Raw genomic sequence first — 26,195 nt, 5'->3', positions numbered from 1 at the left:
TGTACTGCTAAACTCATCTCCTAAGTGAACCACTCATTAAGAAAGGTACAGGAGTATCAAGAGGAGTTGGCATACCGTTTAATGTATCCACCACTGGCTGCTCCTGTCGTTGGTTGCTGAGGCTGACCATTTGTCACCAGGCCTGGCTGTTTAGATACTACATTGCAAGGTGAGTTTTCTCCACCATCTCCCCATGTTGTCTTATAAGCCTTGCCAGACTCAAAGTTCTTTGTTCTATATAAGAGTCAGGAGTGTAGGGAGATACCAAAAAAAAAGAAGAAGGAGAGTTCTAATTATTAGTGCCTGTTACCTTGAGGATGACACTAATAACTCTAGTAGAAAAGCTGCATACAGCTAAGTCTAGATGATCTATACTATGCTCCATGGCAATATGGAATAGGAAATAGATGAATTATGTAAACCCACTGACACTAAAAAAAAATTTTAAAAAGGTCCAAATACTACTTCTACCAAATCTTCATTAGGCTGTTAGCAAGTAGCAAAAGGCAACTATTTGATTTTTCAGGTTCCCTTAGCCTCTGGCACTATCGTTTTGCTTTTCTCTTCCTAGTGTATCCAGCACTATCTAGAAAAGAGGTTAATGCACATTACTTAAAAAAAGATCCCTTAGAAAAGGTGTTCAGGGATACCTTAAGAGGTTCCTTGAAGGCATCTCAGAGGTTGACAAGGGATGACAGACTAAGAAGACTGATGCTGGGTGCAGTGGCTCATGCCTGTACTCCCAGCAATTTGGGAAGCCAAGGCGGGCGGATCGCTTGAGCTCAGGAGTTTAAGATCAGCCAGGCCAACACGGCAAAAACCCATCTCTCAAACTCCTGACCTCAAGTGATCCATCCACCTCGGCCTCCCAAAGTGCTGGGACTACAGGCTCGTGAGCCACTGCTCCCTGCCTCAAAATGCCATCTCTATAAAAAAATACAAACATTAGCTGGGTGTGGTGGCACACGCCTGCGGTCCCAACTACTTGAGAGGCTGAGGTGGGAGGACTGCTTGAGCCCAGAAGGTTGAGGCTGCAGTGAGCCATGATAGTGCCACTGCACTCCAGCCTGGGTGACAGAGTGAGACCTAATCTTAAAAAAATAAATAAATAAATAAAATTTTAAAATAAGAAGACTGAATTTGAACCAGCGTAGTTCCAGCTAATCAGTTTTTATTAGAATTTTCCATGAAATTTTAAACAATGGTTTCTTACAAACAAACCAGCCATCAGGAAAGAAAGGCATCAATAATTTCCAAATTGGACAATCAGCAGACAAATAACTACCTTGACCACACAAGCGGTTATTCATAAATCCTGTAGTGTAGGAGTTTTTCATTTAAGAGTTTCCTCTTAAAAAAAAAGATCAAGGCCGGGCACAGTAGCTCACACCGGTAATCCCAGCACTTTGGGTGGGTGGATCACCTGAGGTCAGGAGTTCAAGACCAGCCTGGGCAACATGGTGAAACCCCATCTCTACTAAAAATACAAAAATTAGCTGGGTGTGGCAGCACGTGCCTATAATCCCAGCTACTGGGGAGGCTGACGCAGGAGAATCGCTTGAACCCAGGAGGCGGAGGTTGCAGTGAGCCGAGATCACACCACTGCACTCCAGCCTGGGCGACAGAGCGAGACACTCCATCTCAAAAAAAAAAAATCATAAGTCTAAGTGTCTTAAAAAGAAAGAAAAAGTGGCTATTACAGGAAAAAAAAAATGGCTGTTACGGAAAAGTGACACAAAACTTTTCTTGATTATTTGGCTAAAGTCAAGCTTTCATTCAATTTTAGTTTTCACTTTTCTATAAACAAAAACGAAATAGTATGTTGCTCAAACATTGGTCTCTGATTTATTCTACATTTTACATTAATAAGGAAGTTTTAAAATTGCAAAAATTAAAAAGGTAGGGAAGAGATTTTATGAAAAAAGTGACTTCTTTCTTAATAGGCATGTGAGGATTCATTTTCGGCAAACCTAGAATTGAATCTTAGACTTTATCATTAATATTACAGAAAGGATACTACTACTTTTTTTTTGTGAGAGGCATTGCAAAGGCAAATTTATGAACACTGAAGAGCTAGTTCTCCAAGTGTGTTTCATGGTACCACTTTAAGTTATCATAATTATGTTTCTATGCTATTTTTATTAATTAACCCATTTATTTATTAAGAAGCCATGTTAAATTTTTCTTGGAACAAGGTAGGATATACATTTTTAAAATAAATATTCACATGTATTCTTTGTTAATAATAAGAAAGGTCCCAGGCAAAATTCTAGAGCAGAGTAAGTGCTAGTAAATAAAACAAAAGCAATATATTAGTTTATCAGAAAGTTAATAACCACAAATATTAACAGAAGTAATAGAAGTGAGGCTTTTATTAGAATTTCGGATTGTGGAACAGGTGCAAGAGAGAGGGTTGAAATTCCAAAGTAACTAATGAGATACTATGTTTCTGACAGCACAAAAAGAGGAGTGGACTGGGACATGACCTTGGGTTCTGGTCTATTAAGGGATATATATGCATTCCAACCTCCTTCCCAACATTAAGAGGCAATATTTGAAAAAAGTCTTTACACTTATGAGAATTCTTCTTTCCACAATTAGATATAAGGGCATAAAATGCAAATGAATTGTTTAAAAATGATCATGTGAATGATTTTTAATTTAAGCATAGTCTATAAACAAAGAATCAGATTGGTTATCAAACTCTGCTGTCTTTAAAATGACTGGATCTTGGCCAGGTGCGGTGGTTCACACCTGTAATGCCAGCACTTTGGGAGGCCGAGGCACGCAGATTATGAAGTCAGGAGTTCGAGACCAGCCTGGCCAACATGGTGAAACCCTGTCTCTACTAAAAATACAAAAATTAGCTGGGTGTGGTGGCGCTCGAATGCAGTCCCCGCAACTCAGGAGGCAGAGGCAGAAGAATCGCTTGAACCTGGGAGGTGGAGGTTGCAGTGAGCCCAGATCGTGCCGCTGCACTGCAGCCTTGGTGACAGAGTGAGACTCTATCTCGAAAAAAAAAAAAAAAAAAAAAAAAAGACTGTATCTTTGAAGATGTTCTTTCTGTACCAAGGGGAAAAGACATAAAAAGCTGACTTTGAAATTTTTTTTTTTTTTTTTTGAGACGGAGTCTCGCTCTGTCGCCCAGGCTGGAGTGCAGTGGCACGATCTCGGCTCACTGCAAGCTCCGCATCCCAGGTTCACGCCATTCTCCCGCCTCAGCCTCCTGAATAGCTGGGACTATAGGCGCCCGCCACCACGCCCGGCTAATTTTTTGTATTTTTTGGAGATGGGGTTTCACCGTGTTAGCCAGGATGGTCTCGATCTCCTGACCTCGTGATCCACCCACCTCGGCCTCCCAAAGTGCTGGGATTACAGGAGTGAGCCACCGCGCTGCGCCTGGCTGACTTTGAATTTTTTTACAGCTTTGCATTGTGTTGGCATGTTTACCTTCAAATGGGATGGGAAAAAAAACTACTTGTTTTTCTTGCAGTTATAGTATGTTCTGCATGTTTATGAAGAGGTGGTGTGACAGTTCAGTGTGTCTCATTCAGCACGTCCACTCTAGGTAATGCCTTTTGGTTGCTCAAGATCCTGTCACTTCCTATCACCCTGGAGTTTCCTCCACCAAGTTGGAACCTGTTTTTAAGGCATTGTCAGATAGCTGCTTATCTAAGTTAATAAAATTAAAAAGTTCACAAATATAAATATGTTTTTAAACTAATTTACTTTCCTTCCAAAGGGTCTTAGATGCTTTAAAGGTAATACCTTCCAAACTTGACAGAGTATCAGAGCGACCTCAGCAGTCCCCAACCTTTTTGGCACTGGAGAACCAGTTTCATGGAAGACTATTTTTCCATGAATGGGGACCAGGGGATGCTTTGGGGATGAAATTGTTCCACCTCAGATCATCAGGCATTAGTTAGATTCTCATAAGGAACGTACAACTAGATCCCTCACATGCACAGTTCACAATAGGGCTCTTGCTCTTGTGAGAATGTAATGCCACTGCTGATCTGAGAGGAGGCAGAGCTCAGGCAATAATGCTCACCTCCTGCTATGAGGACCAGTTTCTGTTAACAGGCCATGGACCAATAGTGGTCCATGGCTGGGGGCGTTGAGGGCCCCTGCTGTAGAACACATAGATAGTAGGTTGCACTCTGAAGATTCTACTCCAATACACATGGGGTAAAGCCTGGGAATCGTTTGTTGTTGCTTTACATAAGGTCAGTGGGACATTTAGCGATCTAGGAGGAGTACTTTAGATTACTCTGGTAGTCTATTATAGACTCTAGTAGTCTATATATTGGAACACTAAATAATTAATCTGGAAGAAGCAAAGGGACATGTCAGGATTAAAACAAAACAAAACAAAAAGCCAGTCGCGGTGGCTCACACCTGTAATCCCAGCACTTTGGGAGGCCGAGGTGGGTGGATCATGAGGTCAGGAGTTCAAGACCAGCCTGGCCAAGATAGTGAAACCCCGTCTCTACTAAAAATACAAAAAATTAGCCAGGCGCAGTGGCAGGCGCCTGTAATCCTAGCTACTTGGGAGGCTGAGGCAGGAGAATCACTTGAACTCGGAAGGCGGAGGTTGCAGTGAGCCGAGATCATGCCTGAGCGAAAGAGTGAGACTCTGTCTAAAAACAAACAAACAAACAAAAAACAAAAAACAAAAAAGTAACAGCATTTGGAGTAAAATAACTAAATCCCAATCCTAGGCATGTCATTCAGAAGCTACAGAATCTTAAGCAAACTTCAATTTCAGAGCATCCCTTTCTTTGTACATAAAGCTAGGATAATAACAATACTTAATGTTTAGCAGAGCTGTAAAATGTTCTGTTGATAACAGACATAAAACTGCTTTGTAAATCACTGGATAAATATTTTTATTCATTGGCTTCAACTTCAACCTGACCCTTAGTCAACAGTTCATGCCTGTAAGTGCACGGATTACCAACTGGCATGTTTACTTTTTGGTCCATTACCATTTCTTAGCTTTGAGATCTACAGGTAGATGAATGTAGTTGGAATATCGTGACATGAAAGATTACTAGGACCAGGTTGTTTTAGTCTACAGTAAGAAAGAATAGTTCTAATCTGTGACAGGACTCTTGAAAATAAAATGTACAGCCCCTCTGGGAAGAAATTAGTCTTCATGATAAAATGCCTAAGTAAATTTGTGGTAAATTTTAATGAAGTTCAGAACTCCACCTAGAAACTTAGATTTACAACTGACTGTTAGTTTTGAGTGGTCTAATAGTCTTTAACTGGAACTTTTTTTTTTTCCACTTAAATGTCTCATTCAAAAATGGCAAGTTTTCGGGTGTGTGGCTCACGCCTGTAATTTCAGCATTTTGGGAGGCCAAGGCGGGTGAATTACTTGAGGTCGGGAGTTCAAGACCAGCCTGACCAACATGGTGAAACCCCTTCTGTACTAAAAATACAAAAAATTAGCCGAGTGTGGTGGCGCACGCTTGTAATCCCAGCTACTCGCGAGGCTGAGGCAGGAGAATCGCTTGAACCCAGGAGGAGGAGGTTGCAGTGAGCTGAGACTGAGCCACTGTACTCCAGCCTGGGGGACAGAGCAAGACTCTGTCTCAAAAAAAAAAAAAAAAAAAAGCAAGTTTTAAGTAAGAATCTGAAATATCCCTTAGTCAATTCAGGAAGCTGCTATCAAGCATAAAACTGTAAATATCAAGGTATAAGCACAAAAACAATAATTTCTTTTTTTTTTTAGTTTTGGTTGCATCAATATTAGTTTTAACTGAATTAAAAATAGCAAAAATAAAACTAAATATTAGCTGTGACTATTTCACATCAAGGAGAAAAGGGACCAAATAAATATTAACTAATAATAAAGAGTGAATGTGAGTGTGTGTGTGCTTTGGATGGTCAAACTACGGAAAGAAGAAAAAAGGAAGGAAGGAAACAAAGGGTAGAAATCAAATACTTAATTTTTTAACATTTAATCATGTTCATAATTCTCATAAAGATTTAAACTTAAGAAAAGAGTCAGACACAATAATAAACAGTAAGCTGATCTCCCATGAAAAATTAAGATTAGTTAGTTCTGTATTAATTCAACATGAAATCACAGCAAGTTAACACATGATGTAACAGGAATTATAGAATAGTTTATAACATATGTAGAGGGGAAACCCTTATTTAAGGAAAGAAGATACCAGATATGGTAGCATTTAAAATTTTATATCCCACCTTGTTCCAAATAGGATTTGAGATGACTAGACTGGCATTGATTCCTTAATTTGGCAGTGGCCTAAATCATGGGTAATCCAAATCATTAGAAGCAAAACTTTAATAGAAGAGATCATGACTCAAGAACCAGAAAAAAGTAGGGAAACTTAATGGAAGACAGGATGCTAAAATCAAAGTCTATGAAGACAGAGAAGCATTTAGCATGACTTCCCTTACCTTTTATCAGAACTAGACTGCAGCAGCTGTCTCAAAGATCAACCTATTTTAAATTTCTTAAGAAACTCTAGGAGTATTGTTATTTTGGTAATCTTAAATGTTATTTAGCAAAAACTTAGTTATCAGAGACACTTGTCAAAGGATGGTATTATAAATTAAGGTCCTTTTGTCAAGTCCATCTTTTGTGAGATAGCACCCATCAAGAACAAATTCACTTTACACTACACACCACCACACAGGTTTAGAGACAGTTTTCACCATTCATAAAATCCATGCACATGCACAGAAAAGCCATTTGAAGCATCACCTTTAGATAGCAGGTTAGCAGCCCAAACTGCGCCACAAGACTGCATCTTAAAGTTCCCTTTGATCAGTTACTGAGCTCGGCTTCTGATGTTAAATCTTCATTTTTAGTAAGCAGATTAGAAAGGAAGAGATTAGGTGAGAGAATGAAATGCAGAAAATAGTAAATGCCAGTCAAACAGAACAGAAGCAGGTTTAAAGTTTTAAAAACATAATGCATTCAATTTCCTGCCTGGTTTCATAGAAACAACCAACATCTGAGAATCTAGATAAAAAGAAAAATAAGAAAACTATTTAAACCAGAGCACATTTCATTTTTCCTCAGAATTTTCGGTGATGATATTCTTTCCTAAAATTAGACAATATGAGAGAAGGCAAAAACCAATGGACTGCTTTGAGACTCCTTCCTCTTAGTGATTAAGATTTCTCTTAATTACTTCTATTATGTATTTTATTTTCTTATATATTTTCATTGTAATTTTAAAAAATCTTTTTACACGTCAAACTCTCCCACCAGCCAACAAGTTTCTCAAGGACACTCAAATCAACAAGTGTTTATCAAGTAACTACTGTATATCCGATACTATGTGAGGTATAAAAAATAATGTCATGATAAATAAAACAGGCAGGGCCAGAGGTATGCCTTACTCATATTTGTGTCTCCAGTGAGCAGGATGGAAGAAGCACTAAACTACTGAATGAAATATAATTCAATATTCATTTTAATTAGTCAGAGCTGAATTTTTACATCTCAGTATGACTTAAGATCGGAATAGCAGAAAACCCATAGTGCCAATTTGGAACTTCTCTAGTAAGTGGTCCAGAAATGCCAATTTGTCTTCAAACTCTGTGCCATTGTTAGACTTTATAAAACAGGCAAGTTAAGACAGAAGAATACCTTATCTAAGAATGTTTAAGGCCAGGCGCGGTGGCTCACGCCTGTAATCCCAACACTTTGGGAGGCCAAGGCGGGCAGATCACGAAGTCAGGAGATTGAGACCATCCTGGCTAACACGGTGAAACCCCGTCTCTACTAAAAATACAAAAAATTAGCCGGGCGTGGTGGTGGGCGCCTGTAGTCCCAGCTACCTGGGAGGCTGAGGCAGGAGAATGGCGTGAACCCAGGAAGCGGAGCTTGCAGTGAGCCGAGATCACGCCACTGCACTCCAGCCTGGGCGACAGAGCGAGACTCCATCTCAAAAAAATAAAAATAAAAAAAAAAGAATGTTTAAACTGGGACATCAAGCAGTTTACTATTCTGAGACTTCCCATTTTAAATCTGTCTCCTTTCAAATTCTTGTTAATTAGAATTACAATTTATCAATTACTGCCTAAAATATGAGATTTTAAAAAAGGATTTGTGGGCTGGGCACGGTGGCTCACTCCTGTAATCCCAGCACTTTCGGAGGCCAAGGTGGGTGGATCACGTGGTCAGGAGTTCCAGACCAGCCTGACTAACATGGTGAAACCTCAGCTCTACTAAAAATACAAAAATTAGCCAGGCGTGGTGGTGCACACCTGTAATCCCAGCTACTCCAGAGGCTGAGGCAGGAGAATCGCTTGAACCTGGGAGGCGGGGGTTGCAGTGAGCTGAGATCATGCCACTGTACTCCAGCCTGGTGATACAGCAAGACTCCGTCTCAAAAAAAAAAAAAAAAAAGCAAGGGTTCTGCCTGGTTTTGAATCCAGCTCTTCCACTACATAGTGTAGCCTGGATGTAAAATTATAATAATAAAGAACATCTATCTCATATTAAGGCTACTGTTTAAGGATTAAATTAACATGTTCAGAATAGTACCTTAAATTAATGCACAGGCCCACAACTGTTACCCCAATCCATTGGGGGCAAGATGTTTTGGACAGTACCACATAATTAAATACATTAGTATTTCTGTAGTGACGTTGGGCGTGGTGGCTCATTTCTGTAATACCAACACTTTGGAAGGCCAATGTGGGAGGATTGCTTGAGCTTAGGAGTTTGAGACCAGCCTGAGCAACATAGTGAGACCTCATCTCTACAAAAACTTTTTAAAGTCCAGGTGTGGTGGCTCATGCCTGTAACCCCAGCACGTTGGGAGGCCAAGGTGGGTGGATCACTTGAGGTCAGGAGTTCAAGACCATCCTGGCCAACATGGCAAAACCCCGTCTCTACTAAAAATACAATAGTTAGCAAGGTGTTGGTGCATGCCTCTAATCCCAGCTACTTGGGTGGTTGAGGCATGAGAATCGATTGAACCCAGGAAGCGAAGGTAGCAGTGAGCTGAGATTGCACCACTGCACTCCATTCTGGGCGACAACATAAAACTCTGTCTCAAAAAAAAAAAAAAAAAGAAAAGAAAAGAAACAGGGTCAGGCATGGTGGCTCATGCTTGTAATCCCAGCACTTTGGGAGGCCGAGGCAGGTGGATCACCTGAGGTCAGGAGTTCAAGACCAGCCTGGCCAACATGGTGAAACCCCGTCTCTATTAAAAATACAAAAATTAGCTGGGCGTGGTGGCAGGCACCAGTAATCCCAGCTATTTAGGAGGCTGAGGCAGGAGAATCGGTTGAACCTAGGAGGCAGAGGTTGCAGTGAACTGAGATTGCATCACTGCACTCTAGCCTGGGCAACAGAGTGAGACTCTGTCTCAAAAGAGAAAAAAAAAAAAAAGAAACAAAAGTTTTTAAAAACAAACCAGGCATGGTGACATGCACCTGTAGTCCCAGCTACTCATGAGGCTGAGGTGGGGGGATCACTTGAACCTAGGAGGTCGAGGCTGCAGTGAGCCAAGATCATACCACTGTACTCCAACCTGGGTGACAGAGTGAGACCCTGACTCAAAAAGAGTATTTCTGTAGTGAAACCAATTAATATTTACAGCAAGTAATAAAGACTAAACATAGCTTCAGTTCAGGTTACATTTTATACCCTAATGAGTTGTGGCACCATTACAGCAAAAATAAAACAAAACTTTAGCTTTCAGAGTTTTTTAGATTTCTGAATGGCCAGCAGGGCTTAATGGCTCATGCCTGCAATCCCAGCACTTCTGGAGGCCAAGGTGGGTAGACTGCCTGAGTCCAAGGGTTCGAGACCAGCCTGGCCAACATGGTGAAACCTTGTCTCTACAAAAGATACAAAATTAGCTGGGTATGGTGGCATGTGCCTGTAATACCAGCTACTCAGGAGGCTGACGCTGGAGGATGGGTTGAGGCTGTAGTGAGCCATGCCTGAGTAACAGAGCGAGACCCTGTCTCGAAAAAAAAAAAAAAAAAAAAAAAGAGAGAAAGAAAAGAAAAAGTTTTTCCAAACAGCAAATAAGGAACTCTGGACCTGACCTGGGTTGTTACTACTACTGCTGGTATGAAGACTAGGTCTTATACAAAGGACTAAGATCTCATGTCTACCTTTAAGAAGCTCATGTTATGGTTATTCATATGATGAGCCTAACTGAAACACAGACTAGCAGATTAGAAAGATCAAGACACAGGCAAGAATGATAGGAACAGAGCTGAGGATAAGAGATATCATACTGGCCAAGGTCTCAATGGTATAAGAAAGAAATAGGTGGAAGAAACGCAATTACAATCAGACATCTTTAACTGAGATAATACTTTCTTCTCTTCAGGGAACTGTTTTGTTACAGCAGCCCCTTGATTCCATCTCTCAAGAAGTGCCAGAAAAAAAAAAGAAAGAAGTGCCAGTTGGGTGCAGTGGCTCAAGCCTGTAATCCCAGTGCTTTGAGAGGCTAAAGTGGGAGGATTTCTTCAGGCCAGCAGTTTGATAACAAGCCTGGGCAACATAGCAAGACCCCTGTCTCTACAAAGAATTTCAAAAATTAGCTGGGCATGGTGGCACGCACCTGTAATCCTAGCTACTTGGGAGGCTGAGGTGGGTGGATCGCTTGAGCCCAGATGTTTGAGGCTACAGTGAGCTATGGTGGCACCACAGCATTCAAGCCCGGGAGACAGAGGGAGAGGCCATCTCTAAAAAAGTAGTGCCTTCTCTTGATCCACTGAGAAAGGGTTCTACTGAGGTTAGAGGCTGAAGAATGCTGATTCAGGACCATACCCTACCTTGTTTCCCACCAGTCTTCAAGAAAAGCTTGCCTATGCTTGGCTGGGATACACAAAGAGACATAAAATTAATACTCTGTAGCTGCATTTCCCACTTTCTATGATATTAGACCATCTTAGGTCTAATTCAGTGCTCTTCCTGTTTATCAACATGTGACTTAGAGCTGATCTTGCTCTAAGATTTTAGGGGAGACTTCTTTCTCCTTGTTCTCCTAACATCTGATCTCAAGAAAATTCATCTACTTCCCCTCTTCTGTACTCTTCCAAGAAGGTACATGGAACACAAGAGAAAGGTACAATTATGTTTGTAAAACATATCTAAGAGTTTGTATCAAATAATCTGTACATTTTAACTTGTTTGCTTAAAGTAATCTGCTAAACTCTGATTGACAAGTCATAGTTATTAAAATATGAACTTTTGGCCAGGAGCGGTGGCTCACGCCTGTAATCCCAGCACTTTGGGAGGCAGAGGCGGGCAGATCACCTGAGGTTAGGAGCTTGAGACCAGCCTGGCCAACATGGCGAAACCCTGTCTCTACTAAAAATATAAAAATTAGCCGAGTATGGTGGCACACATTTGTAATCCCAGCTACTTGGGAGGCTGAGGCAGGCGAATCACTTGAACCCGTGAGGTGGAAGTTGCAGTGAGCCGAGATCACACCACTGCACTTCAGCCTGGGTGACAGAGCGAGACTCCGTCTCAAAAAATAGAAACTTTCAGTTGGTCAACCAAGGTGTAAACAGGTCAACAGACTTGTGTTAGAATAGGAAGCCAATGGATAAGACTAGGAAGAACACTGTCAAACCTTAACTCCTCATGGCCAAAACAAACACTAAAGTTGACTGACAAGCAATTAATCTCTACTTTCTATAGTAGAAATGGCACAAAAATGTTGTTACATAAAAACACTTATCTGAAAATATAAAAATATAACCACTGTTGGTTTACAAGACCAGCTGAGAACTGGATGAAATACTAATGTCTAAGAACCTCTTTAAAAATGAATACTTTGAGGCCAGATGTGGTGGCTCACACTGGTAATCCCAGCACTTGAGGAGGCTAAGGCGGGCGGATCATGAGGTCAAGAGATCAAGACCATCCTGGCCAACATGGTGAAACCCTGTCTCTACTAAAAATACAAAAATTAGCTGGGTGTAGTGGCATGCGCCTGTAGTTCCAGCTACTCGGGAGGCTGAGGCAGGAGAAATCACTTGAACCCAGGAGATGGAGGTTGCAGTGAGCTGAGACTGCGCCACTGCATTCCAGCCTGGTGACAGAGTGAGACTCTGTCTCAAAAAAAAAAAAAAAAAAATACTTTGGCTGTGTGCAGTGGCTCATGCCTGTAATCCTAGCACTTTAGGAGGCCAAGGTGGGAGAATCTCTTGTGCCCAGGAAAGAGAGGCTGCAGTGAGCTGTGATCACACCACTGCATTCCAGCCTCAGTAACAGAGACCCTGTCTCAGAAAAAGAACAAAAACAAAACTTTCAGCAGTGAGTACAGTCATTCAATGTCCAGATACTGTCATTTCTTTTTATACTCCACTCCAATCTGTCAACTCCTTAGTTTAGCATTCAAGTTCCTCTACTACCTACTTATATCTTACTTTCCACTTCTCATCTACATGAGTCACACAGCTCAGTTAAGTCAAGCTCCTTGTTAATCTTTATTTTGAACCTTTCATAGGAAATGCCCTCACTGTTCCTCCCTGTTCGTCCAAATCCTTCTAATCACTCAAAGCCTAATCCACATCCTACCTCTTCTATAAGATGCTCTCCAACCCAACCTTTATCAGTTCTGTATACCTAGCCTTGGTCACTATCATATAATCTAACATTAGATTTATGTATTTTTTATGTTTTGCCATTCTTTCCCAACTCTTCTACTCTTTTGGCCATCCCTCATGTGCCTACCACAAAATATATATTTTGTTAATACTCCTCCTTTGAAAGGAAAAGAAAATAACTCCATCCTGCTCTCCATCATCCAGATATACATTTCCCTATACTTCCTAACCTTTTAGGAAGTATATTACTTCAAATATTACTACAAATTGAAATTGGACTTGATCCCAGGATTGGTCAAATATAAGGCACAGTTTTCAGTGAACACGCAGTATTTACACAAAAAGCTTAATCTGCCTGAAGGAGAGATAACTTAGATTTATCTAATAGAGTTCCTCATTCAGCCCAGTCATACTTCTGACCTTAGCTGGTGGGAGAAGGTGGGGTACTCTCATTATTTATTTTGAAACCATCTTAATTTATCAACTCACCTATTACATGGGCAGACACAAAGGCCACAGCATTTGTTGAGTTCTGTTAAAGTCTTCTCTGTCTCTCTCATGTCTTTATTTATTTGGTCCAAGCCTTCTTCTATGCGGTTTAGTTGTTCTAAGAATAAGTTGTGAAGTTAACACTTTGTGTTCCATTCACAGTGTCAACCAGAAAATGCTATTATTATGGAACAGCAAACTTCAACCTTGAATCTACCAATAACTCCCCACAGTGAGTATGTCAAAAGGTATTAGAAGCAATTCAACATGATAACAATCTTTCACGTACTGATCTGGAGGCACCTAGCCTCTTGCTGTGGAAAAATTTGTTCTAAAAAGCTTGTATATGGCTGGGTATGGTGGCTCACGCCTGTGATTCCAGCACTTTGGGAGGCCGAGGTGGGCGATGACCTGAGGTCAGGAGTTCAAGACCAGCCTGGCCAACATGGTGAAACCTCATCTCTACAAAAATACAAAAATTAGCTGGGTGTGGTGATGGGTGCCTGTAATCCCAGCTACCTGGGAGGCTGAGGCAGGAGAATTGCTTGAACCTGGCAGTTGGAGGTTGCAGTGAGCTGCGATTGCACCACTGAACTCCAGCCTGGATGACAGAGTGGGACTCCCCCTCAAAAAAAAAAAAAAAAAAGAATCTTGTATAGTAAGACCAAGGGACGGTTATTTAGAGATCATCCTTACAACCAAGTTAAGGGTACTTTGACCAGGTCAAATCCCCATCATTTCTATAACAGGTTCAAAACCTGAGGGCTATTATAAGAGTAATAAAAACTAGACCTGATTACTCAGGGCCAACTCAACTCAAGTGTTTCCAAGCACACCTGAATCTAGATCTGTTTTAGAACTTGATTTCTGAGGGTGATGTAAGAATATCGTAATGTCTGGCCAGACACGGTGGCTCACGCCTATAATCCCAGGACTTCGGGAGGCCGAGATGGGTGGATCAAGTGACTCTTGAGGTCAAGAGTTCGAGATCAACCTGGCCAACATGGTGAAACCCTGTCTCTACTAAAAATGCAAAAAATTAGCTGGGTGTGGTGGCGAACACCTGTAATCCCAGCAACTCAGGAGGCTGAGCCAGGAGAATCACTTGAACGTGGGAGGTAGAGGATCCTGGAGTAAGCTGGGATTGCACCACTACACTCGAGCCTGGGTGACAGAGCAAGACTCTGTCTCAAAAAATAAAAATTAAAAAAAAAAAAAAAAAAAAAAGCCGGGCATGGTGGCTCACACCTGTAATCCCAGCACTTTGGGAGGTCAAGGCGGGTGGATCACCTGAGGTCAGGACTTCGAGACCAGCCTGGCCAACATGGTGAAACCCCATCTCTACTAAAAATACAAAAACTTAGCCGGGTGTGGTCGTGGGCGCCAGTAATCCCAGCTACTCAGGAAGCTGAGGCAGGAGAATCACTTGAACCCAGGAGGAGGAGGTTGCAGTGAGCCAAGATCACGCCATTGCACTCCAGCCTGGGCAACATGAGCGAAACTCCGTCCCCCACCCCCCAAAAATAGACAAAAATAGCGAAACTCCGTTCCCCACCCAAAAAAAATAGAAAAACATAGCTGGGTATGGTGGCGGGCACCTGTAATCCCAGCTACGTTACTATCATAATGTCTAAGGCACATATAACCAATACACAAAATAAGCCATGCTGGCCTAACACATACTTGGTATATACAGTTGGGCATTGTTTCCCGCCATCCCAAATAGACAGTGAACATGATATATAATTCAAATCAGAAGACACGAAGTAAACATAACATTCTTATTTTACAAAGGGAAGGCTCTCCCAAAGGCTGAAATTTGTATGTGGCTAATTTGATAGGGCTTTTTGGCATCATAGTCAAATTAAGAATTTCTGCTAATAATTTAACTTACCCTTTTGTTCATCCAGCATAGTGATGGTCTTGATTCCTGCATCCTGAGACTAAGAGAAGGGGGGAAAAAGCTGATAGTACAACAAAACAAACCAAAAACAACAGAAACAAAACCTACAAGAGCTGACAAATAGCAAGACAGAATAATTTAGAAACCCAAGCTCTCAGAGGATTAGAGCTACAGACAGAACTAGTATTCTTAAACTAACACAATTTAACATAGCAGCCCCCCAAAATAATTAAGTCACAAACTCATAGTGAATTCATCTTCCCTGTCATATTCCAATACTGTCAAAGGGAAAAACAGAAAATTCCCATTAGTGCATGGTTTCACATTTCAGCAACTGTTAATTTCAAATAATAAAGCATATTGATACATTACCCTTTAATACTAATTCCAGCCAGAAGTATTAGGATCTCTCCTATAAATTTCTATACTTAAGTTGATGACTAACATTTTCTTACCTCAACGGCTAAACCCAGGATTCTCCTCGTACTTTCCAGAGACTAGGAAAAAACACAGAATTTTAGCATTCCAAAATATGTAGAAAAAAAAATCTGATCACAGGCCAAATTCATGATGCTATTCTATCTTTAAAAATTGCCAGCTCAGGCCGGGCACAGTGGCTCATGCCTATAATCCCAGCACTTTGGGAGGCAGAGGCAGGAGGATTTCTTGAGTACCGGAGCTCAAGACCAGCCCAGGCAACATAGTGAGACTGTTTCCATTAAAGGAAAAAACAAAAAGAATTGCCAGCCTATCCTACCCTTTAAAACAAAACAATGGCTGGGTGCGGTGGCTCAAGCCTATAATCCCAGCACTGTGGGAGGCTGACGTGGGCGGATCACGAGGTCAGGAGTTCGAGACCAGCCTGCCCAACATGGTGAAACCCCGTCTCTACTAAAAATACAAAAATTAGCTGGGCGTGGTGGCACGCACCTATAATCCCAGCTACTCGGGAGGCTGAGGCAGGAGAATCGCTTGAACACGGGAGGCAGAGGTTGCAGTAAGCCGAGATTGCATCACTGTACTCCAGCCTGGGCAATAGAGTGAGACTCCGTCTCAAAAAAAAAAAAAAAAAAGTAAGTTGATCACTACATTTTTAGTTATTTTCAGGTGCTCCTTAAGAGAAAATGTGTAAGGACTTCCAGTGTGATGTTGAAAGAAAAAGTTTTTTTAAAAAAGAGAGAATATTTGGATGGTGAAGTTCATGGGAATAAAAATTTTATAAAGTCATAAAAATTTAATGTAGGTAGAAATCTAAGTAGATTACAGATATTAGGAAATTGTTAAATAGAAGTCTAGCATTTCTCAAATACATAGTAGAGTATCTTTGTTGCACTTCAGTAATATTAATAATTACCTAAAAAATAAAAATCATACAAATTGTTTTTACTTTAGTTTTCTGGTGAGTTAAAAAGAAAATAAAAACCAGCAATGGCACTAAGGAGCAAATGTGTTCTTTGATATTAATGGACTAGGAAGAGGCCAAAATGGTCCCTAAGAAGGCTCTCTCACCCCTCCAATATGAAAACTGAAATAGAATTATTTACTTATTTTAGGTAAAACATTTACCTCATCAGTAATCTGGTGAGCTCTCTGTTGAATTTCTTCTGACGACAGATTATCCATGATGAATCAAAACTCTATTAGGCACAGAAATGGTAATGTGGATATTGTATAAGAATAAGGATATATAAAAGTTTGTGTGAGCAAGAAGTGTAGATTTATGGAATTTAGGAACTTATCAGGAAAACAGGATAAAAGAACCTCTTTCTATATCTATTAGTCTACCACAAGTAAAGAAATCAAGACGGAGAGAGGCTAAATGAAATGTTTAATAAGAGTGCCAAGGGTGAACCTAAAATACAGGTTTTAAGACTTCTAGGGAAGTGCTCTTTCCAACAGGAAAGTGGATCCTCTACTTAGAGAAGCAAGGCACTACTGGAAAACAAGCATTAAAAGACTATTAAAGTGAATTTTTGGTTGTTCAATGTTCTTCATGTGTTGTCTGAACATGGAAAAGCAGTAAGTGAAGAAAAGTCCTATTTAGTAAAGTAACAAAATTTGAAGTTATGTGCCTGAAGAACACAGGAAACATTTCTAAATATGCCAGTTGTCCAGGATACTCATTGGAGAAAATACTTTCACTCTTAACAAGAAAAGGGAAATGCTGGAACAAACAGCTCGGAAAAGACTAAGGTTTTTATTATGCATTAGACTCTTTCCCTCCAGTGGCTTATATTGTTTTGTTGTTTTAGTGGAGTCCCTAAGAAACCAAACAATTATTCTCCTATATGTCTATGAGACATCCAAGCTAAAAAATAAAACATTTCGTAGGTGTTACTCAGCATGGCTGTTATCTAATTCCTCTTTGAGAAGTCATGTGGAGTAATAACAAGCATTGTGCAATGGATCTAGGTTCCTTCTTTGTTACATCTGCTAGCTTTGTATGAATTTTCTCAAAACTCATTTATCAAAACTCACGGTCAATGACACAGATAAACTCTGGTTCTTATTACAGATTTGATCCCAGGAATCTGGCAATGTCTGGAGTTGCTTGATTGTCACAACTTGGGCCAGGTGATGGGGCTGGTTACTGGCATCTAGTAGGTAGAGGCAGGGAAACTGCTTAACATCCTACAACACTCTTCAGGAAAGCCCTCCAGCAAAGAATAATCTGACCCAAAATGTCAATTTGAGGTGAGAAACCTTGCCATGGATATACTCTTTGATAAGCAGAAAACCTAATTCCCCAAGAATGTACTGGACTGAATTCTTAGAAGGCAGAGATTTTATCTTTGTATCTCTAACACCTAATAGGATCTGATGGTAGACACTCCAAAAATAGCTGAATGAACAAATAAGCAGAAAAACAGGGTGTACTCTCAAAGTATTTACGTGGCTCTTAGAAACAAAGCTGCATGTAACAGTAGCACAAAGCTAGCAAAGAATCACTAGAGCCACAAACCAAAAACTGCTATTGCAAGTGTATGATATGATCACATATAAATCTTTTCAGTCACTTTTGGCTGGGCGTGGTAGCTCATGACTGGAATCCTAGCACTTTGGGAGGATGAGGTGAGTGGATGGCTTGAGCTCAGGAGTTGGAGTTCAGCCTGGGCAACATGGCAAAACCCCATCTCTACCAAATATACAAAAATTAGCCGGGCATGGTGGCACACACCTGTGGTCCCAGCTACCGGGGAGGTTGAGGTGGGCGGATTGCTTGAGTCCAGGAGGTTGAGGCTGAAGTAAGTCAAGATCATGGCACTGCACTCCAGCCTGGGTGACAGAGCAAGACCCTATCTCAAAAAACAAACAAACAAAAAAATTTAAATCTTTTCAGTTGTTTTTAGTTGAACCACTACTATCATTTTATTTTTTTTATTTTTTTGAGATGGAGTCTCACTCTGTTGCCCAGGCTGGAGTGCAGTGGTATAACCCTGACTCACTGCAACTTCCGCCTCCTGGGTTCAAGCAATTCTCCTGCCTCAGCCTCCCAAAGAGCTGGGATTACAGGCATGCACCACCACGCCCCAATAATTTTTGTATTTTTAGTAGAGATGGGGTTTCACCATGTTGGCCAGGCTGATCTCGAACTCCACACCTCAGGTGATCTATCCACCTCAGCCTCCCAAAATGCCGAGATTACAGGCCTGAGCCACCGCGCCCGGCCCTGTTTATAATTCTACTGTCATAGCTGTTTTATGGTTTAAGATTTTGAGGGCCAGGCACAGTGGCTCACGCCTGTAATCCCAGTACTTTGGGAGGCCGAGGTGGATGGATCACGAGGTTAGGAGATCGAGGCCAGCTTGATCAACATGGTGAAACCCCGTTTCTACTAAAAATACAAAAATTAGCCAGGAGTGGTGGTGAGCGCCTGTAATCCCAGCTACTCTGGAGGCTGAGGCAGGAGAACTGCTTGAACCTGGGAGGTGGAGGTTGCAGTGAGCCAAGATTGTGCCACTGCACTCCACCCTGGGTGACAGAGCAAGACTCCGTCTCAAAAAAAAAAAAAAAAAAAAAAAAAAAGATTTTGAGCCTTGATTAAAGCCCTTAGTGCTCATGAAAAAAAGTATTTTAAGTTCCAAATTTAGGTTTCTATCTTGCTTGCCATAGACTGTGCTTCAGGCAAAAAGTTTCCACACTAAGATATAATCAAGATATAAAGATATCATTCATTAGATACAAGCATAAAAGGAATCATGTATTTTATTAATTTGCTAATTGTTTGAGTCTTAAGCTTTATCATACATACACATGTCCATGCTACTGTTCCTCTTTTGTCACTCTTTCCTATTTGCAACTACAAAAAGAAAATGGAGATTTTTTTTTACCCTCTCACCTCCACACTTTTACACACCTTTCCTTTCTATAATACCCCACGTCTGCCCAGGTAGCCTCATGCTTTTCCATCACTTCCTAAAGCCCCAACCGAGATACCTCTCCAAAGCCTGCCCTTCCCAGGCAGTAATGCTCTGAAGTTATCTATTCCTGTCATGTATAACTCCTCAATGCCCGACAGAGAAGAAAATATGAAAAATAATATACACTAATCCATTAGTGCCTGGAAAAGGCACCGTTAGTGAGGTTTTCAGATATAGTATCCTGTGGGTCAGGAGACATTCTGGGGTAAGAAAGCCCAAATATCACAAATTATGTAATTTTGTAATTCTATTCCTAGAGGTGATTATTGCCAATTACAAGTCAGTCTTTGCTAGCTTCCTAGGAAAAAAAAAAGCAAAACTCCAGAGTTAGGAGTGAATGCACTCCTGACCTCTGTGCTGCCTTCTTTAAAAGAAAAAAGAAAGCAGATATAACTGGGAGATGGATAACGTGAGGAATCACCCCTGACATCGCAGTGAGGTCATTCTGAAGGACACATCCTTTCCATGTGAACTCAAAGTTCTGCTTAATATTTTTTTTTCTTCCCTGACCAGACAACACGCAAGACAAGTAACAGATATCTACTCCCAAGTTTGGCATGCTGACGCCAGGATGCAGCTGCCTAAGATTACTCTGTATTCTTGAGGGTTTTGAGCACAAGATTAGTGTGGCCGTCCCTCAGAGGGCTGGATTCAGGACTGCCTGTGGATACCAATTGGCCCTGAGGAACCTGCAGATACAAAAGTCGGCCCTCTGTAAACGGGAGTTTTGCATGCATGAATACCGTATTTTCTTTTCTTTCTTTCTTTTTTTTTTTTTTTTTTTTTTTTTGAGGCAAGGCTCCACTCTGTCATCCAGGTTGGAGAGCAGTGGTGCAATCAGGTTCACTACAGCCTTGCCCTCCCAGGTTCAAGCAATCCTCCCATTTAGCCTCCTGAATAGCTGGGACTACAGGTGCATGCATCATGCCCGGCTAATTTTTAAGCTGTTTTATAGAGACAGGGTCTCACTATGTTATCCAGGCTGGTCTCAAACTTCTCAAACTTTTGGGGTCAAGCAATCCTCCCACCTCGGCCTCCCAAAGTCCTGGAATTACAGGGACGAGCTACCATACCTGGCTGAATACCATATTTTCTATCTGCATTTGGTTGTATATGTGGAACCTGCTGATATGGAGGGCTGATTGTATTTACTGAAAAAAAAATTTACCTATAAGTGGACCCACGCAGTTCAAGCCCATGTTGTTCAAGGGTCAACTGTATATGAAAGTAAGAGAGTCAAAGTAGAATTGTAAGGGGAAGGACAAAGACAGACAAGGAATAATACTCCTCAAGTTCTTATTGGTCTTTGTAAGTTTGCTGAGGTGGGTCAGAGAGAATGTAACCTGTAATTAGCTACATAGCCTTACTCATATTTATTATTCTCTGCAGACATTTTCCTTATGGAATCAGGAAAAGGTTATCCAGAATATTATAGAAAAGAGAACTGGTGGGGTGGGATGAAAAATAAAACATCAGTTGATACAAAGATGCCATTAAACGTACTTTTCTCAGATTTAATCTAATCTATTAAATACTTGTGTCATTTTTCCAGTGCTGCTGGGAGCTTATACTATGCTAATTGTGTGCCTTTCAGAGGAAAATGCAAGATTTTTCTCAGTGCTTTTACACCCTATTTCTCATGCTATGGTTCACTTGGGCTTACTAAAAGACTCCTAATTTGACCTTTTTCTTTTCTAATTTAAACCTAGGCAGGGAAAGAAAAGTTCACTGAGTACCTCTTAGGCATCAGATACCCTACAAAGTATTTATCTACATCATTATCTACATTATACTATTTTACAGATGGAGAAACTAAGGCTCAGTTTAGGTAACTTACCCAAGGTGGCTGAGTCAGTAAAGAGCAGATTGATTATTCAAGTCGGGATCTACTCGCAAATTAAATATAGTTCATGGTCTGATAAAGAGTCTTTCTGGAGCTGGGAGTGGTGGCACATGTCTGTAATCCCAGTACTTTGGGAGGCCAAGGCAGGAGGACTGCTTTGAGGCCAGGAGTTCAAGACCAGCCTGGGCAACATAGTGAGACCTGGTCTCTACAAATAATCAAAAAATTAGCTGGGCATGGGGCGCATGCCTGTAGTCCCAGCTACTCAGGAGGCTGAGGCACAAGAATCACTTGAACCTGGGAGGCAGAGGGTGCAGTGAGCCGAGATGGCACCACTGTGCTCTAGCCTGGGCGACAGAGCAAGACCCTGTTTCCGGAAAAAAAAAAAAAAAAAAAAAAGATTCTTTCTGTTGACTGTATCCACCGCCCCCTTAACAAACAATAGATCATATGAGAGCTGCTGAATATTGGAAAATAGGCCAAGCAATCCTATATGATGGCTCATTTCAAAATTTCAGATGTTTTCTATAAGACCATGAAATTTTATCTCTTCTACAGACTCAAATAAGACAGTTAAATTGAAGGAGAAATAGAAAGACCAGAGTAATCATGGTTTTCAACTGTCTTCTAGTATTTCAGAAGCTGAAAATAATCTACATTAATTTAGAAAATGAAAAGAAGTCTATTGGCTAGGCGCAGCGGCTCAAGCCTGTAACTCTGGCACTTTTGAGGGCTGAGGTAGGAAAACGGCTTGAGGCTAGTTTGAGACCAGCCTAGGCAACACAACAAGATTGTCTCCACAAAAAGTAACAACAAAAATAGCCAGGTGTGGTGACCAGTGCCTGCAGTCCCAGCTACTTGGGAGGCTGAGTTAGGAGGTTCACTTGAGCCTGGGAGTTCAGGGCTGCAGCGAGCCATGATCCCCACTACACTCCAGCCTGCCTGACAGAGCAAGACCCCAAAGAAAGAAAAGAAATGGGCCGGGCACAGTGGCTCACGCCTACAATCCCAGCACTTTGGGAGGCCAAGGTGGGCGGATCACAAGGTCAGGAGTTCGAGACCAGCCTTGCCAAAATGGTGAAACCCCATCTCTACTAAAAATACAAAAATTAGCCAGGTGTGGTGGTGGGCGCCTGTAGTCCCAGCTACTCGGGAGACTGAGGCAGGAGAATCGTTTGAACCCGGGAGGGAGAGGTTGCAGTTAGTCGAGATCATGCCACTACACTCCAGCCTGGGTGACAAGAGCAAGACTCTGTCTCAAAAAAAAAAAAAGAAAAGAAAAGAAAGAAGGAAAAGAAATGGAAGGGAGGGAGGGAGGAAGGGAGGAGATAAGAAAACAAGCAAGCAAGAGGCCAGGTGCGGTGGCTCACGCCTGTAATCCCAGCACTCTGGAAGGCCAAGGTGGGCAGATCACCTAAGGTCAGGAGTTCAAGACCAGCCTGGCCAACATGGTGAAACCCCGTCTCTACTAGAAATACAAAAATTAGCCAGGCGTGGTGACGCACGCCTATAATCCCAGCTACTCAGGAGGCTGAGACAGGAGAGTTGCTTGAACCCGAGAGGCAAAGGTTGCAGTGAGCCGAGATCATGCCACTGTACTTCAGCCTGGGCAACAGCAAGACTCCGTCTTAAAAAAAAAAAAAAAAAAAAAAGGCAAGCAGAAAGGAAGTAAAAGAAAAGAGAAGAAAAGAAGAAAGGAAAAGTAAATAAGCTTCTTGGAAAGAAATACACAGAAAAAAGGCCCTGGAATTTAAATAAGGCCTTGGAAGATCCATGTGGCTTCATTTGTAAAACTGGAGAGCTACTCAAGAAGTAATGAAGAAAGAGCATTTTAAATCACCATCAGGCCAGGCGTGGTGGCTCATGCCTGTAATCCCAGCACTGTGGGAGGCAGAGGTGGGCGGATCACTTGAGGCCAGTAGTTCAAGACCAGACTGGCCAATACGGTGAAACCCCAGCTCTACTAAAAAGAAAACACAAAAATTAGCCGAGTGCAGTACTGCACATCTGTGGCTTGAGCCTGGGAGGCAGAGGCTGCAGTGAGCCAAGACTCACTGCACTCCAGCCTGTGCAACAGAGCAAGACGGTCTGAAAAAAAAAAAAAAAAAAAAATCAACATAAATTTCACAGGGTCCTGCAAAGAATGATTTTATAAGATAATTCTTTTTATATTGGTAAACAAGGATTTTGCAGCTAAAATATTCTACCAAATTAGTTTCCTGACTTACTCCTTCTCTGAAAATTAATCACAATAAAGCTCCTCAATGAGTTACACTCAAAGGGTTTATTTATGTACTTTTAAGTTCGGCATTCTCTTTGGCTTGACAGAAGTCTACTTCCATGGTAACCAATGCATCTGCAGCAAGAGGAAACTTCTGTTTATAGCAGGATAGCACAGTGGGTGAGTGGGAATTCCAGCATACAAATTCCAGCCTCACAATGTATTTGTTGTGTGACCCCAAGGAAATTACCTAACGACACTAAAACTCGGTTTCTGTATTTGTAAAACAAGGATAACATTCTATTTCATAGTTTTGTTTTCTTTGTGAAGATTAAAAAGAGATGATCTACACAAAGTACTTAGTACAATGCCTTGCACATGGCCAGTGTTCAATGTTAGCCATTATTTTAATATTTTTACGGAAGTGGAAATAAATAGTAGGGAAAACAAAAGGAAAGTAACAATGTTGAATATGAGTCACATTTATGTAAATGCAGCTGAAAGTAATAGCTACTAAATATTAATAGTTCCATCTGCAAGGCTAAATTTGAATATTAAAGTTGATGATATAAAGTATAGGCTATATACAACTTTTTTTTGAGACAGAGTCTCACTTTTTATTTTACTTTATTTTATTTGAGATGGAGTCTCGCTCTGTTGCCCAGGCTGGAGTGCAGTGGTGCAATCTTAGGTCACTGCAACCTCTGCCCCTGGGTTCAAGTGATTCTCCTTCCTCAGTCTCCCGAGTAGCTGGGATTACAGGTGCCCACCACCACACCTGGCCCTTTTATTATTATTATTATTTTTTCTTTTTGTAGAGGCAGGGTCTCTCACTATGTTGCCCAGGCTGGTCTCAAACTCCTGGGCTCAAGTGATGCTCCTGGCTCAGCCTCCCAAAGTGCTGGGATTACATGTATGAGCCACTTTGCCTGGCAAGGGTCTTGTTTATGTTAAGGATGGCTTCCTCCTTTTACTTCCTCTCTTAGCTTTCCTTTCTATCTCCTTCTACACAAACAACTTTAACCATTTTTATATATAGGCCCCAAAACTATGCAAATATACATACATATTTTTTTCTCTTTTTAAAAACTTTTCTTTTTACCATACAAAGTCTATAACTCAAATGCAAATATACTAAGTACATCACAGAATCATATCTACTAAACAGCTTGGTTTCAGGCCAGGCACAGTGGCTCACATTTGTAATCCCAGCACTTTGGGAGGCCAAGGTGGGCGGATCACCTGAGGTCTGGAGTTTGAGACCAGACTGGCCAACATGGAGAAACCCCATCTCTACTAAAAAATACCAAAGGCCGGGTATGGTGGCTCACGCCTGTAATCCTAGCACTTTGGGAGGCTGAGGAGGGCAGATCACTTAAGGTCACGGGTTCAAGACCAGCCTGGCCAACATGGCAAAACCCCGTCTCTACTAAAAATACAAAAATTAGCCGGGCGTGGTGGCATGTGCCTGTAATCCTAGCTACTTGGGAGGCTGAGGCAGGAAAATCACTTGAACCCAGGAGGCAGAGGTTGCAGTGAGTCAAGATTGTGCCACTGTACTCCAGCCTTGGCAACAGAGTGAGACGCCATCTCAAAAAAAAAAAAAAAAATTAGCCGGGCGTGGTGGCAGGCACCTGTAATCCCAGCTACTCAGGAGGCTAAGGCAGGAGAATCGCTTGAAACCAGGAGGCGGAGGTTGCAGTGAGCCGAGATTGCACCACTGCACTCCAGCCTCAGCGACAGAGCAAGACTCCATCTTAAAAAACAACAACACAAAAAAACAAAACAAACAAAAATCAGCTTGGTTTCAAAGTACACTGAAGCACAAGATTCAAGACAGAAATCATATTAACAAATGGGAAAGTCCCACTAAAAATCAGGAACCAAAAAGAAAACCAAAATTACATTTTCAGGCCTATAGTCCCAGCTACTCAGGAAGCTGAGGCAGGAGGATCACCTGATCCCAGGAGTTTAAATGTAACCTGGGCAACATAGCAAGACCCTGACTCTAATTACAAAAAAAATTAAACTTCAGTTTTACAGAAGCACCTATGGTAACTTAATTGCTTGATGTCCAACGCCTGGTCTTCAAGTCCCTGTCAAATTTAGAACTTCCACAATTCTGGGAGTAGAAATTCCACATCTACTGGGGAGGTAGATGTAGGTTTGATTGTAATCAATTTTATTAACCCTATCAATGAGAATGGTTATGTGAACAGAAAGGGGATGTTCTACGTGAAAGACAAGAACGGGGCTCAAGAGCCAGAAGCTGGCAATCTACCCAGGAAGAGAGAATGAGGCAGGCATAAGTGTGGTATCTGCCAGGGAAATACCAAGTATGGGGTGAGATTAATTGGCAAGGATTCACCTTGCCTGAATGAAATATTCACCGAAACCATCCACATAGTTTAGCTCTAAGTTCACTTAGATGCTTTATGTATGTATGTATGTATGTATGTATAGATAGGGTGGGTGTCTCACTATGTTGCCCAGGCTTGTCTTGAACTCCTGGCCTCAAGCGATCCTTCTGTCTTAGACTCCCAAAATGCCAGAAGGCGTGAATGCCCAGCCACTTAGATGCTTTCTGGTTAGTTTTTCAAATATTCCGATATTAAGAGTCAGAAGCTACAGACAGCGAATATAAGCACTCTGCCAGGCGCGGTGGCTCACGCCTGTAATCCTAGCACTTTGGGAGGCTGAGGCAGGTGGATCACGAAGTCAGGAGATGGAGACCATCCTGGC

General features: G+C 41.5%; 1 protein-coding gene across 1 annotated transcript in view; it reads right to left on the bottom strand.

Annotated features, from left to right (window-relative positions):
- Positions 1–26,195, bottom strand: part of SNAP23 (synaptosome associated protein 23) — a gene marked incomplete at its 5' end in the record, with an annotated part of 37,440 nt that overhangs the window by 4,591 nt on the left and 6,654 nt on the right. The window contains 5 exon segments of the mRNA NM_001134128.1: positions 76–234; positions 13,066–13,183; positions 14,960–15,008; positions 15,424–15,465; positions 16,535–16,605. Coding sequence (NP_001127600.1) covers positions 76–234; positions 13,066–13,183; positions 14,960–15,008; positions 15,424–15,465; positions 16,535–16,591 — 425 coding nt within the window.

Source organism: Pongo abelii, chromosome 16, assembly GCF_028885655.2.
Source record: "Pongo abelii isolate AG06213 chromosome 16, NHGRI_mPonAbe1-v2.0_pri, whole genome shotgun sequence".
Classification (NCBI taxonomy): domain Eukaryota; kingdom Metazoa; phylum Chordata; class Mammalia; order Primates; family Hominidae; genus Pongo; species Pongo abelii.
This window is presented reverse-complemented; position numbering and strand designations above follow the sequence as displayed.